At 34.0% G+C, this 16,181-nt stretch overlaps 1 protein-coding gene across 2 annotated transcripts in view; it reads right to left on the bottom strand.

Annotated features, from left to right (window-relative positions):
* The window catches only part of NAV3 (neuron navigator 3), a 227,241-nt gene that overhangs the window by 39,818 nt on the left and 171,242 nt on the right, over window positions 1-16,181 (bottom strand). For both annotated transcript variants that reach the window (XM_070947671.1, XM_070947672.1), the window contains exons 17-22: window positions 14,110-14,151; window positions 11,634-11,791; window positions 10,470-10,658; window positions 8,836-8,888; window positions 3,032-3,055; window positions 1,595-1,672 (exon numbers count right to left, since the gene is read on the bottom strand). In XM_070947671.1, coding sequence (XP_070803772.1) covers window positions 1,595-1,672; window positions 3,032-3,055; window positions 8,836-8,888; window positions 10,470-10,658; window positions 11,634-11,791; window positions 14,110-14,151 — 544 coding nt within the window. The remainder of the gene's footprint in view (window positions 1-1,594; window positions 1,673-3,031; window positions 3,056-8,835; window positions 8,889-10,469; window positions 10,659-11,633; window positions 11,792-14,109; window positions 14,152-16,181) is intronic.

Genomic DNA, 16,181 nt, shown 5'->3' with positions numbered 1-16,181 from the left:
CTACATGGATTATAGGGAAAGGAATTTCCTTACTTTAATCCTCTTTTTTTTTTTTACTGGCCTACATACACTTTAGAGTCACTTACACTAGCCTCAAGGCAAGATAGATGGCAAATAAATTTAACGAATAAAGTTTAGCAAATAAATACAATTTCCCATCTCAGCTCTGTAAATTAACACCATATTGGAACTTCCTTTTTCAGTATTCCCCTTCTTCCTCCTACAAGTCCTGCTATGTTGCCTCAACGTAGTGTGGGGCTTCCTGGGAGGAATGAATGAAGATTATTGGGAATATATGTCAAGAGTAGATATTCTCAGAAGAGTCACCCAATTAAAGCAACAGGCATCTATATTGGACATCAGCAATAAAGGAAGATGATCAGTTTAGATAGCAAAGGCATCAATTCATATTGCATGGGGGAAAGCAGTGGTAAATCACACTTGTATTTTAACCAAGAAAATAATTTGGATAAAATCTATGTAATTGCTAAGACTTGCAAGCACATAATCAATCTTCAGCCTTTCCATGACTTCCTATGCTTAATAATTATATTTATTCATAAACTCAAATATTATAAAATATTTTAAATAAAAGCAGCCAGTAATCATTATGCTCCCAGAGGTTTTCACTGACTGAAACTATAAAGTATATATATATATATATTTACATGGAGTTCTTTCGTTAGAAAAAGAGTAGAAAAGTTTTAACTTATTTTTATGCATTCTTGGATGTTAGTGTTTTAATGCCACCTGCCTTTTTTATTTTGCTTTGTTGATGCTTCTGTTTTTGTGCAGCTGGTACTTAAATACACTTTCATGGTTTATAAGCAGAATTTATTAGTACACTCATGTTGGAAGAACTCTCTTGACATTTGTTTGTGATGTAACACATAGTTCATTTAAAACTCAGAATATCATCTCTAATGTGGGAATGCAGTAGCCATAGTACATGTATAGACCAGTTTAACTGGTTGGACACTTGTATGGAGCTTAGCATTGAAATAATCAAACTATGAAAAGCGGGTTCATATGGATACTCTCTGAAGGGCCCTATTCATTCTCTCATTGTTTTTAACATAGGACGTGCCTGCAAAAGTAAAGATATCTCCTTGTATAAACATCCTGGGATACAAAGTAAAGATATCTCCTTGTATAAACATCCTGGGATACAAAGTAAAAATATCTCTTATCTCTTTGTAAACACATTCCTGAGAATCAGATAACAGAGATGGGCCTCTCGCCTGGTAGTATCTGATACCAAGCAGCCAGAGTTAGGTTTTGCTTTGTATCTTTACCATTGTTTCCCTATCTCTTGTGTGTAATATGAGATGTGTGGCCATAATAACGCCTTCTGATGACGCTGTATTTGGGTAACTAATAAAAGAGATTGTAGCTCTTTGTTTGCTGCTCTCTCATCCCGAGAAAACACTTGTCCTGTGTTTTTTCTAATCTGGACCATACATGAGGAGCCCGCCAGGATGAATTCAACACTCTAATACTTTTTCCCCTAAATACAGCAATCTTTCTCACAGATTTACTGTGGATATATATGCAGAATAAAACTATATCAAAATTATTATAATAAATAACTTACATTTGCTGACAGTTGTGATGTTAGGGTGGCCACTTTTTCCTGAGATGCAACCAGTTCCCGTCGTAACTTATGAATTTGCTAGGTATGACAACAAATACAAAGAGTTCTAAAATATGACATTTTATTCACTTGCTTTGACTAAAGACCATTTAATAATCTAGAACATGGGTGTCAAACTCGCGGCGTCACGTTGCTGTCACGTGACCTTTTGCGACATTTTTCCCCTTCGCGGAGCTGGGATGGGTGTGGCCTGTGCATGATGCATCTGGTCTGCGGCCCACCAGTTTGACAGCCCTGATCTAGAACACAAAATATAACTATGTTTTTTGTTCCTGGTTGTGTGTTTGAATGTAAAACTATAGTACTGTACACAGCCAAATGCTTCCTGGTATATACAGCCATTTTCCTTCCACCTTGGAAATAATGTGAGCTGTAATATTTTCCCACTCTTCTCCAATAACTGCTATTCATACTTATGCTGGATATTAGGCTGGAAGAATACTATTTTGCATTCTATCATGTAATCATGCTTGCATTCTATCCATAGTTATCATGACTACACTGTACTTTGGGACAGTTTATCAGTTGCAAAATTGTTTAATTTCTTTTAAAGCTATCTAATCTGTTGCCCGTTCCACGTTTATGCAAATAAATTCCATTGTTTGATATTCATAAAATCAATGATATGCAGCTCACTGTTTAATACACAAATACACAAACATATATTTTAAGGACTCAGAAGTATTTTTTTCAGAAGTTAGCGAATACTGAATTATACCCCGAAACAAAATGTTACTTTTAAACTTGTGAAAAACAGGTTTAATGATTTATATACTTGGTGAAATACCTCAAAATAATTCCCTCAAACTGCAGTTACTCTTCAACAAACCTACAATATTTGATTAAGAAAAATGTACTCTAAAATGTACTTTATCATTTTAAAATAGATTCAATACAGTGGTGATTGGTCTGGGTAGATGACAAGATAATTAAGAAATTGCTGTCATTAATATCCTTATTGATAATCATACATGATACTGCAGCAATATATTTATTACCATACTTATCCAGTAAATAAACAGATAAATGTACCATCAAAATATAGTACAATGTTATAAACATTATTCAAAATAAAACACCAGTATATGTTTGAAATTGATGTGATTAGGCTATGACACTCAAGAAAAAGTTGTGGTAAATATTGAGATCTTTATGAACATATAATAAGGAAGTATCATAGAGAAGACCACTGTACAATTAGAATGCCACTATTTAAAAGGACTTGTCTAAAGACACCTTCCTCAGGTGCTGAAACCCTTGAAACAATGTCTTAGAAGAACATCTCAAAGCTAGGTTGGTAAATATAAGAAAAAATGCCACACAACCACAACTATTTTAATTTACTGATTATTAAATAGTAAGTATATTTATATTTACCTCTGAATGTGCCTTTTCTTCAGCCTAGAGGGACAATAAAGTAATTATTTATAAACATTTTAAAATATTTTCTAAATTATTTATGCAAAGTTTACATTAGCAAAGCTTTAATACTGTATGGTTCCTTTTTTCTGCCACATTCCCTTTTACTATTTTCATTCTTCAAATCACACACACATCTGAAATGTATATGATTATCAACGAAAGAAAAGAAAAATATCAAAGCATTAGACTTTTGGCTTAGATAAAAATTAATTCCCAGGTATAATTGTAGATAAAAATTAGAATGAGAATATAAATTGTAAATATTTCTGAGTCTTTTAATAACTTGGAGTATTATCAAAGTTTTGGATTATTGGCTGCAATTCAATAAATATTCACTTGGAAACAAGTCTAAATAAATGTAATATACTTATTCTGAATAAAGGTTCGAATATATCAGTATAATAAGCTTTTAAAGCCTTCCATGCTACCATAAACATAAATGTTTTAATATTATTTTGGATAGCTTCTTTTTAATAATGTCTAAGAGAAATAGAAATCTAATTTCTATTACAAACATTACAGTATTATTCTTAAAGCTATAATTAATTGCAGCTGAAGTTGTGTCCGCCACTTTAGTGAATATTTACACAGAATCACAAACAGTAGAAACGTGCAAAACCATTTAACCTCAAAAGCCATTTTGAGTATGCTTCTATAAAACAAAACACTTACATTCTGAGAATTTTATCTCCAGTAGAAAACAAAACAGTGTAAAGCATGAAACAAAATTGGGTAGTTTCAAGTGTTGCCATGTTGAGTGTTCCAGCTATTCTGAATATTGCAATTGGACTAATGTTTTATGGCTTGTAATTGGGCTTTTTCTCCCAACTCTTTCCCATCCAGACCACTCATATCCCTGCTGCTCTCAGTTAAGACTGGATCAGTTAACTTGGAACATTCTGGAATGCTCCTTCCTGTATGCTGTTTAAGTAATGATGCTATCGAAAGACTCAAGAATATTTTATGAACTTTAAATTATAATATTTAAAGTAAATGAATAAAAGCAGAAGGAAGAATAAAGGGAAAAAAGATTTTACCAGTTTACATTACCCAAAATATAATGATATATTGAATAACTATATATTGATATATTGAATAACAGTGACTGATTATTACCAAATGTACCATTGAAAGATTGGAAGAAAAAAATCATCCTCTACCTCTTATGCTGATAGTCTGTACTTTGAAGCATATCCTTCGCTACAATGGCATAGAATTAGGACACTTTAAAAACTTTAAAAACATATATGGAAGAAACAGAGGGTTACCGAATAATATGATTTTGGTTGCCACAATGTAAAAAAGATGTTGAGACTATAGAAAGAGTACAGAGAGAAAAGCAACAAAGATGATTAGGGGACTGGAGGCTAAAACATATAAAGAACGGTTGCTGGAATTGGGTATGTCTAGTTTAATGAAAAGAAGGCTAGGAGTGACATGATAATAGCGTTCCAATATCTCAGGGGTTGTCACAAAGAAGAGGGAGACAACCCATTCTCCAAAGCACCTGAAGGCAGGACAAGAAGCAATGAATGGAAACTAATCAAGGAGACAAGCAATCTAGAACTAAGGAGAATTTTCCTGACAGTTAGAACAATTAATCAATAGAATGACTTGCCTCCAGAAGTGGGAGATACTCCAAAACTGGAAGTTTTAAAGAAGAGATTGGACGATCATTTGTCTGAAATGTATAGGGTTTCCTGCCTGAGTAGGTGGTTGAACTAGAAGACATCCAAGGTCTCATCCAATTCTGTTATTCTGTATATTATAGAATAAATATTTTTGTACAATTTAAATTTAAATCTTTTGTATGATATTTCCATTTGAGCACTATTTCTTCATTCGGAACTGCTGAACTGAATGAGCTTTACCCAGATCAAAAGGGGTATTGCTGATCAATGATTATGTCCTTCAAGAACAAATCCTGCTGAAGATTTTAAAACCAAGAGAATACCATGCCCTTAATAAAGAGTATTTCAAATTCCATTATCACAGCTAGCTCCTCAAATGATGATGAAAAAGCCTTGTCAAGTAGCTGAAAATTGAGAGAGGAAAGGGTCAAGTTATTAAAATCTCAGAACGGTTGTTCTTGACTGATTAAACTGATGTGATGATATATGCCTATTATTACATTTATTTATCTATCTATCTATCTATCTATCTATCTATCTATCTATTTATTTATTTATTTATTTATTTATTTATTTATTTATTATTTGATTAGACTATATGGCTATGTTGGCTGTATGCTGACAACTTTCTTAATAGTGTTGATTAATGCTGTTATTAATTATATGATATAAGTTTAGATTGTGAGCTTCTGAACTTTTCAATTTATCCAAGTTATTATGAAAGAGCTTTTCACACTGTCCAAGGTAAACATATATATTGGCTATTGCCAAATCAAAGAAGAAATAACAACTGTATTCTCAACTAAAAGAGAATCCCTTCTATACTCTTACGTAAAAGGGGCAAAAAAAAAGTGCAAAACAAACTATCAAAACAAACCCCTTACACATTGATTATTCTAAATAGACTGTGTACTTTGTAGAATTCTTTTGTAATGTTCTTACATTTTCTGTTTTAAGAAGTTCTTAAATTCTTGTGAGCTTGCTTCATTAATTTTAACTTAGTCTTCTGAGGAAAAAAAATCATTTCAGTGTAAATTATGGTTGGGAAATTGTTTTCTCCTTCAAGTTTGTATTTTCTTTTTATTTGTTTATTTTTAATACGTATCTATAATAGTCCAGGGTCTACGATAACTGGTTTGATAATTTCAATACATTTATAATATGTTAGGGTTTCTTTCAATACATAATAGTTTGTGTTAAGATATGCAAAGCTCTAATTTATTTGTCCTCCAAATGTAAAAAGCTGCACTGCTAAAATTCTAGAATTTGATGCAAATTACAGGAGCACAACCCAGTAATTCAAAAATGGGTTTTAGACATCCTGATGCACACTGGATAACTGAGAAAGTGGAAGGATGCCAAAAACAAATCAACATGGGCTTCATTAATTAAAGAAGACCCTTTGATTACGTCAATCATATCAAGTCATAAAATATACTCACAAAAATGAGAATCTCAGAATATCTCATTGCTCTCACAAGAAACCTATATATAAATCAGGAAGCCATAATATGGGCAAAATATGGTGAAATAGACTCCAGGATGGCAAAGGAGCGAAACCAAGCTGTATATTCAATCAATATATAATGAAATATTAAGGAAAGCTGGATTGGAAGATGATCAATTGGTTTTAAAACTGTAGAAAGAAAGAATAATCTGCACTATGCTGATGATATTACTCTAATAGCTAAAATTGCAGAACTGTAGTGGCACAGTGGTTAGAATGCAGCATTGTATTTTAACGGGTTTTAATATTTGTTTATGTATGTATTTTATGTTTTTATTGGTTTATTTTAATTGTTGTGAGCTGCCCTGAGTCCTATGGAGATAGGGTGGCAGTGTTGGCTAATTACTGTCCAGTCTCCAACCTTCGCTTTGTTGCGAAAGTTGTTGAGAGTGTGGTAGCACGACAGCTCCCTCAGTACTTGGATGAAATCGGTTTATTTGGATCTGTTCCAGTCGGGCTTCAGGCCTGGGTACAGCACGGAAACGGCATTGGTCGCATTGGTTGATGATCTCTGGAGGGCTTGCTCCTCTGTCCTGGTCCTATTAGATCTCTCAGCGGCTTTTGATACCATCAACATGGTATCATGCTGCACCGGCTAGAAGAGTTAGGGGTGGGGGGCACCATCTTGCAGTGGTTCTCCTCCTTTCTCTCCAACCGGTCGCAGTCTGTGTTGGCAGGGGGGCAGAGGTTGACCCCGAGGCCCCTTGTATGTGGGGTGCCACAGGGGTCGGTCCTCTCGCCCCTTCTGTTCAGTGAAGCCGCTGGGTGAGATCATCCATGGTTTCGGGGTGAAGTACCACCAGTACGCTGATGACACTCAGCTGTACATCTCCCCCCGGACCACCCCAATGATGCCCTTGAAGTGATGTCCCGGTGCCTGGAGGCTGTACGGATCTGGATGGGGAGAAACAGACTCAGGCTCAACCCATCCAAGACCGAGTGGCTATGGTTTCCGACGTCCCGATATAGTCAGTTGGTGCCATCACTGACTATTGGAGGAGAGTCGTTGGCCCCCAAAGAGAGGGCTCACAACTTGGGTGTCCTCCTGGATTCACAGCTGTCTTTAGAAGAGCACTTGACGGCTGTGGCCGGGAGGGCTTTTTATCAGGTTCGCCTGATTCACCAGTTGTGTCCTTTTCTGGATCGGGGCTCATTAAATTCGGTCACTCATGCCCTCGTCACTTCCCGCCTGGACTACTGCAATGCTCTCTACGTGGGGCTCCCCTTGAGGAGTACCCAGAGGCTCCAGCTGGTCCAGAATGCAGCCGCACGGGTGGTTATGGGAGCTCCCATAACCAGTGACTAATTCCAGTTTACATTAAAAATGGACATTCACATTGGGTATAACCAAGCGATTAATCTACAGTACATAGTAAACTTTTAATCTTGAAATACTTAAGTTTTAAAGAATGAAGTGTATAATGAAATTTTAATGATGAGCTGTCATAACTTCATATTGCTTGATACATACAAATTCAAAACAAACTTCCTCTATAAGAAAAAAATGTATTACTAATAATTAAAAACACCTACAAGCTGGCTCACCATAAATCACTTTATATCAGGTTTGAAAATTGGGCTGTCAAAGCAATGCTGCAATTTCCTGCATTGGGAAAGCTGTTTCAGTACAGGAAAAGCTATCCACTGAGTGACCAATTACTGTGCCACTTAATCTTTAAAGTGCACAAAAACAAGCCAGAAAGGTACAGCACATCAGATAGCAGCAGCAAACAATTTTGAACAATTTTCTGTCAAGGGAAGGAAGGAAAACAACAAAAAAAGTTGAAGAAAACAAGGGCATACTGCTTCTGAAACTATAAAGAAGCTGTTACATTCAAACAGCAATAAGAATTTCTTTATTGTTTCTTAGCCTGTCAGGTGTCAATATGTTTCCTGTTACATATGCTGTATAAAAGTTTATTTTTTAAAAACCAATACAAATTTTGAAAAAAAGGAAGAAAATTAATGATGGTAATTTTGGTGGTAATGATTGTACAATAAAGTAATATGTAAAAAGGGGGAAAGGAAAGGAAAGGAAAGGAAAGGAAAGGAAAGGAAAGGAAAGGAAAGGAAAGGAAAGGAAAGGAAAGGAAAGGAAAGGAAAGGAAAGGAAAGGAGAAGAGAAGAGAAGAGAAGAGAAGAGAAGAGAAGAGAAGAGAAGAGAAGAGAAGAGAAGAGAAGAGAAGAGAAGAGAAGAAAGGAAGAGAAAAATGGCTTCCACTCTTCTTAACAGCAGTTACAAGTACATTTGAATTTATCCTCTCTCTCTGGCTACAAAATAATCTCCTTCTTTCTATAGTCTATGCTTTTTAATAATCAAACTGATAAATAAATTCATTCTTTTCTTTTTTCAGCAAAAAGTTCATAAAGGGTTTCTAGTCACTAATATATTATTCTTTTTCCTCTAACCAAACAAGTCATTTTTTTCCATCTCTGCTAATTCTGTCATCTTCACCAGCCATTCCACCATAGTGGATATATCAGAACCTTTTTTGTGTCTGTGCATATAATAATATCAAAGCAGTTATCAATCCAAATCTTAATATATTTTCAAGCCAATTTTAAAAACCATACACAGAATCTACAACATCCAAGATTTTTAATATATGTTTAAGACTTACTGTGGAGTAGAGAGAAGAAGTGCTGGAAACTAATGATAATGAGGATCCATGTACTAAAACAGAAGCACCAAAGTTGGTATTAGAATAACTTTGATAAAGCAACAGGAATGATTCCCTGTCAAATTCAATAACAGAACATCTCTTTTTAAATTCGAATAATTGTCTCCAAAGAGAAAACTATTACAGAGACTGCCTGTGTAGAAATATATTTTTATTCCACAGAATGATTTTTCTATGGCTAAAAAAAAAAAAAAACACTTGTACACAGAGATTTTAGTAATACATTGCAGTTTTGCCAGTAAAACTAATCATTTATTGTGTTGATAGGAAAACAGCATCTGAATGTCACCCTTTGGCAAAGCAATTTTTGATACAGCAAATACAGAAAGTGTCAACTGCCGAATGGACTCTACACTTCATGGAAGATAAAAGCTGTTATTGGTAGGCAGGCAGCTTCCACTGTAAGTGAGATGGATTCTATTTTAAAAGTATCTCTTTGATAACACAGCAGATGAAAACAATTTTAACTTATATGCAAAGCTTAGAATAAAATGAGACATAGCAACCACACTTAGCAATTAGCATTTTTAAAAAGTAAATATCAAAAAGTAAAATCAAAAATTCAAGATGAGAACTTTGTTGGATTAAAATTTGATTCAGGTTGGAATTATTATATTGCAGAACAGGGAGGGCTATAACCCTTCATACCTCACTGAATCTTGGTTTATACTTAGAATTCCCGGGCCTGTTATTTATTTCAGAGAATAAAGCATCCATCGGTGTGAATTTTTTGCAATGTAAGTAGCAAGTGTTGAGGCCCATGATAGCTATAATAGGAGCATAAGGTTGCCGCTATTGCAAGTTGCCCTGCTCTTTTAACACAAATTGACCTAGAGTATTGCTAATTTTTTGCATACTATTAGGCTTCTACTAAGCAAAGCCACTTGGTCATTGAAATGATGTGATTTTTAAATTTTGTTATCTCCGTGCTATGCTAGACAATTCAGCTTGCTGAAAGCACAGAACAAAATGAGCTTGGATTGCTGCAGGTGCCAGAATCAAGTGATTATTAAATCTGGGATGCTGCCAGATCTATACAGAAAAACAGAAGGAACACCTTAGTGTAAACAAAAACAATGCTTTGTATAATCATGCAATGTGTGTATAAGGAATCAGCACTCATAATGAGAAAATCAGATTGATGAGCATCAGATTGATGGTGATAATAGAGATTGATTTCATTTTATATGATTTTGATTTGATTAAAAGTCTTCAGCTGGTAACAGGGGTGGTTATGAATAACTGTCTGAGGAAGAATCAGAAAAAGTAATGTACAATTGCTGCAACTTAACAAAGGAAAGTGATGAAATGATGAAAATATTCATGAAAGACAGAATAGGCCTATTGTATTTAAGAATGTAGTGATTGTAATTATTGAAAAGCTTAAGAGTATTTTGTTTCCAAAGGCTATTGAACTATGAAAATAAAAGTGAATTCCAAGCAGATAGGAAACAAAAATCAGTTTAAATCTATGATTTGCTTCTAATATGTCTATAAACTCTAATTATGGCATGGGTTAAACTCTGAGTAATACATCAATTGTTCATTCTACATTGCTTCACACATCCTCTTACCTTCTTCCATGCTATCTCTGAATGAACCGGAATGACTAATTGCACGTGGTCTGTCCTCTAAGGATGTAGCACTGCCACACAACTGAGAATCATCATAGAGATCAAATGAAGAATCTTGTGCAGGGTTGCTGTTTGACCTCATCATACTAGGTCCAGGAAGTTTGAACTGGGATAAATTTGTTGGACTTACTGCAATATCAAACAAAAAAAATAATATGTTTGAATGAAATGCTATGTATATTCTAGGGGAATCTATTGAATGAAGTGACATATTGGCTATGTTTTATAAACAATTAAAACCATTTCTAGGATAAATTTAACATGGATAGTATAGTATAGTGTAGTATAGTATAGTATTGTTTAGTTTGTGGCTTTAGGGTCAAATGTGGCTTCACATTTTTAGATGTGGTTCCAGAGGTTCTTAACAAAATGGTTGTTATTTTTCAGAATTTAATGGTAAATTATTAAATGAGGAATTATATTACTTCCTATAAATAATTTTAATTACATGTAAAGTAAAATAAAATTTAATTTTTTTCCGTGGGCCATTTCCAAGTAAACCTCTTGGATTAGGCAAAGTTGTACATTTCTGACAATTTTTTCTTAGTTGTAGCAGTTACAATTATCTAATACCCCAAAATGTATTTATAATCTTAAATTGATAATTCCATGATACAGAGCTGTTTTTAGCCATGATTTGAAATATGTATTTCTTTCTTTTCTTTCCTCCCTCACACACAGGGAAGTATCATTTGAAAAGTTGGTTTCCAAGGCTCTTAAGGGGAAGACTTTTGATCCTTTTAATGTTTCTTTAGAGAAAACAAGATTTATCATCTTTTTTTCACACTGCAACACATAATTTGTTAAACCAAGCCACCATCAGCAGCGTTTGCTTTGAAATAAATAGCTAAAACGTTCCTGAAAGACTCAAATTATGGGAAAATGACACACAGACAGGTGAAAGAGAAAATTTTGCAAAAAAAACCAAGCAAACCCAACAACAACAGCAACAACAACAACAAAAAAAAAAACAACCAGCAGAATCTGTACCTGACAAGAGAAAACTTAATCTGGAAACACATATTAATTACTTCTGCCAAATTAATGGAGGATATGACTCCACCAAAATAGAATAAAGTAACAATGCAAATTATTCCTTCTTACCTAAATTAGAGAAATATTTGCCAGTTGCAGAGGAAGACATAACTGTAGGCGACACCAGGGGAGACTGACTTCCAGTGTCTTGGAGCCCTCCAGTAGAATGTGAACGCAGCCACTCTTTCCCTTCCTCTTGACCAGCCTGGCGAGAAGATGGAGTATACCTGAAACAGATGACCATGGACAAATTAAAAACATTCACATGCTGTACACAACTAAAGTGCAACACTTACCCAAAGATTAGACACTGTTATCAAGTACCACTTTCAATTCAGATAATTAGAATATTTGAGGTAGATATCACCCAAGAAAAAGACAGACAAATCATTAACAGAGAGACAATTGGCATCTTACAGAAAATCATGCAGAGGAAATTTTTCAGAAAACATTTAGAAACTTTAGAAGACAAAAAAAAAAAGAGAATCTGAATTCAAGCATGATGATACATTTAAAAAGTAATTGGTGAAAAGAGAACAGTGGTCAGTTCTTACATAATGATAGCTAGAGGAGCAAAATGCACAGATAAAGTTGAAAACAATAAGAACAGATCAACACTATAAAAAGAAATGATTTGGGTTTGTAAGTGACACTTGATGGGACATCTTATGGAGAAAAAAACATTATTTGTCCACAGAGCGATCCTGAGATACCACTTTACCACTAAATAGATAGATATAAGAGATGAAAAAGAAATACTCTTGTGAAGAAGTGTGTTTGCTGAAAACAAGATTTGGGAAACTGAATTTTCCATAGACTTTGGGCCATTGCTGCCAAGGGCAAAAATGTATCTCCAACAGTATAACAACCCACATTTGTGACAAAGGCTTAGAAAGTGTTCAGTGAAAAATACATAAGGCCCTTTTAGGTAGTCAAATTGCAATATAGTGCTTACATTTCATATATAATCAAATATTTCGCAAAGTTAAAAAATGAAGATTTTAAAAACTGGTGCTATGATTTTCCCAAAGCCTATTTTTAAAACTAGACTTTGCATCTGCTGTCCTTTGGCTGCAAATAAAGCTTGTTCCTGCTGTCATAATCAGACCTGTTTCTTCATATATGTGGAAACAGACTGTTGGGCTGCTAGACTTTGATAATACTTAATCCATGGGTGAGGACAAGGTTTGCTGAGGTGGGTATATTTAGACAACCAAATAGGATTGATACAATTTTTCTACTGTCAAATCTACTTGAGATTTACTAAGCTCAACTGATTATTATTTAGTAATATGCATCTCAAGAAAAATTATTTCACTGCAATCTAATATTTCAGTTACTTGACAGACCACTGCTAATGTTGGTCTTGAGATCAGATTTTAATTGACTGACACCCAAGAACAAGGAACACATCATATGTACTGGCCCTGATAATTTCACAGGAATTGACTATTTACTTTTCTTTAAAAGAATTAAAATTATTGTCTTCAGATAAAGGAAAAGCAAGATGGCAAAACTCTCTCCCTGGATTCTAAAAGACTTAATATGGTTCTACCAATTGTAGCATAATTATTTTCAATAAGCAAAAGTGTAGGTAAAACTGTAACTGGTTCTTTTTTTTTTTTTTTTTGGATCCCGCCCCCCGGGCCGGTCTCTTTAGAAAACCCATCTCAAATGCAGCCTTCAAGAGGCTGGCAATTCGTTGACATATACCTTCACTGCAGCAGAAGAATGTTGTATCCTTTCTACTTGAAAATATTATTATTGAAAACTTTTGGAAACTAAGCAGGCTTGCTCTCTGAGAGCCAGTTTAAAGTCAGAAGTAAAGTAAGACTGTGGGATTCAATAATCAGCATAATTATGTGGTAAATGGATATTTTTTTATTTGAATAAGAAGTCAATTTGTAAGGAATCAATCTGTAAAGAACAGAAAATTATGAGAAGTGGGAAGTTATATCTTTAAAGTGATATTTGAAGCAAATTCTGGGTTCTTGTTTCAGATGAATTTGAGGAATCAGTGAAATTGCTTTGATCAAACAAATTGCATTTTTAGTGTGTTGCATATTAGGAAGGTGGACCCTAGATCAAAAATAGACCTGCCCAGTGAATGTGTAAAGCTGTGGAACAACACTTGATGGATTTTTTGCAAATGATTGGTGGTCAAAGGACCATACTTTGACAATTACTGACTTAGATGGTCAGAAGATACCACCCAAAGCAAAATTTGAAACTTATCTGGAAGTTCCTGTGAAACAGTTGAGCAATTCTGGGAGAAAAAAACATTTTCAGCTATGAAAATTTGTTAGATAAATATACAGATTATTACAATTGCTGGATGCAGCCTACAAATTATTCTTATTCTTCTCATTGTCAAAGAGATAAAATATTTTAACTTCGTAACAATCTAATTTCTAAACATAAATGGAAATACTATATTAGTTGTTCACTACAGGTTACACAGTAACAAGAAAAGGATGATGTATTATAGAGAGAAGTTACAGAACAACAGAGAAACAGCAGTCATGCTGAATAAAATATTATATACCTTAATCCCTTTTTGGGCAGTGTATTTCTGTCAAGCTGCATGCTGTTAAAACAAAGAAAAACCCTAAAGACATACAGTAAACAGAATACTTCAAAATTAAAAGGTCTAAAAAGGTTTGAATTGCAGATACTGTATTTTAGAAAAACTATTTTTAATGGAAAATGTCAAATCTGTAAATGAGGTGTGTTAATACTGTACAAAGATTATTGTTCACTTTTCAGTAACAGTGGTCTATTCTTACATTTTGAATTTTGAAATGATATCTAGCTTCAGATTCTTATATTCTTTGGGAGGACTGTCTGGATAATACAGATCTCATAATTGTTTGATTTCAATTTATTGTGCTAATGTAATTTCTTTCCATAAGCATAGTTTAATATCTAAGTCAGGACTTTTCAAAAGGCAAGTTCATTCACAAGACGTAAATGTATAAAATGCTGAACATATCTTGCTATTTCCAATTCTTATGAAATTTGAAGATAGAAAATAGCTGAAAATGTAGTTATGTTGGCAGGAGAGCCTAAACAAATGAACTGGGCTCAGATATGATCTTAATGTAAGCTCAGGATGGCTAAATTCTTCTGAGTCTATGTTTTTTTTCTCTCTAGATCTGCCCAAGACTTTTTTTCTTGACCATTAGTTAAGAAAGGACAATCTGTTTTTAGCACCTGAGAATTTGAAATTTTAGCTTCTTTCAAGTTTTGATGCTTAAACTACGGTCATATATTGTTCCATATGTCATTATATTTTGTTGGCTACTGATATAATAGTTATGAAGTACACAATGCCAACATTTGAAAACCAGGATCATAGATAACACTAAGAATTAAGTTGCAAGTTGAAGACTAATGGAAAGGTCTTAATTTTTATTGTGTTGAATTTTCTTCCTAATGAATAAAAAAATGAATAAATAATTTTTTGAAAAAGCTAAACCTCCTATAGAAAACAAAAACAAATATTTACTGAAAACAATAATCTTAGATTTGTATTATTAAAAATGTCATAGATTTTTCTTATGTTTTAACATTACAGTTTCTAACAGCTTAGAGTTTTAATTTATAAAAACAATTTAAAAGATAATGTCAGTGTATTTTTTTCAAAACACACTATAACAGGGGTTCATTCCTAGTATCTAATTTGGTAGGTAAATATAAGTTTTAATTCTATGATATCTGCTTTCTTGAATCGCCTGACATAACAAATACAAAACCTACCTCTTTTTTTGCTAAAAAAACAGCTGTCATCATGTAAGCACAAGTAAAGCTTTCCTTATATTTGAACAGCTGAAAATAAATTACAGTCCCCATATCAAAAAATGAATCTGTTGGATTACTGTGGTATCCTTAGTGCCAGACTTGGTTTGACAATGCAAAGACAAATTGACAAATGAAATAATAAAATCTGTGTCCTGAGCTGTGGACCATTTCACAATGTACATGAACAATAACTAAATAAATCATATTTGTGTTTTACTTGAACAACAATGAACAAGTGACCACTAAATCTGAATACCTGTCTGTCAAGAGACAAACTTCTTGTATGGCCTAATGCTACATCTTTTTCTTGATAGCATGAGAGTAAGGGATCAAGGACTGTGCTTAATATTGGAAGGGAAACCCCCCCCAAGAAGGGGTGGAGCCAGATAAAAAAATATGAGAAGGTGTTTGGAAAAAGTAATTGCCTGGATGGATATAGAAGTCATAATCTATACATGTACTTTGCCCATTATTGACCAATACTTGGCCTAGGGTATGAATGCCAATATCCTATTTAAACTTTTCAGTGGAAAGATAGGAAAGAGAGAGGAACTTTGTAGAAATGGAGGATTGTCCCTATGTACGTATTAAGAGAAGATGCAGCATAACACATATGGCAGATCTTCACATAGAAAGGGATCAGAAGTTAGCCAAAATGTATCTTCTAATATTGACCTAAGGCCTTGCCCAGAGCCCATTTGAAAATAAAAAGCATACCAAACTCAGGGCTCCAATTAATCAGCAAGGTAGAAGGGCAGGTACCACAGGAAGACATACATGAAATCACCCATCCAGAATTCCTAAAGCATTTAGATG

This window comes from Pituophis catenifer, unplaced genomic scaffold, assembly GCF_029215685.1.
Source record: "Pituophis catenifer annectens isolate HBS135680 unplaced genomic scaffold, rPitCat1.0.hap2 SCAF_7, whole genome shotgun sequence".
NCBI classification, from domain to species: Eukaryota; Metazoa; Chordata; class Lepidosauria; order Squamata; family Colubridae; genus Pituophis; species Pituophis catenifer.
This window is presented reverse-complemented; position numbering and strand designations above follow the sequence as displayed.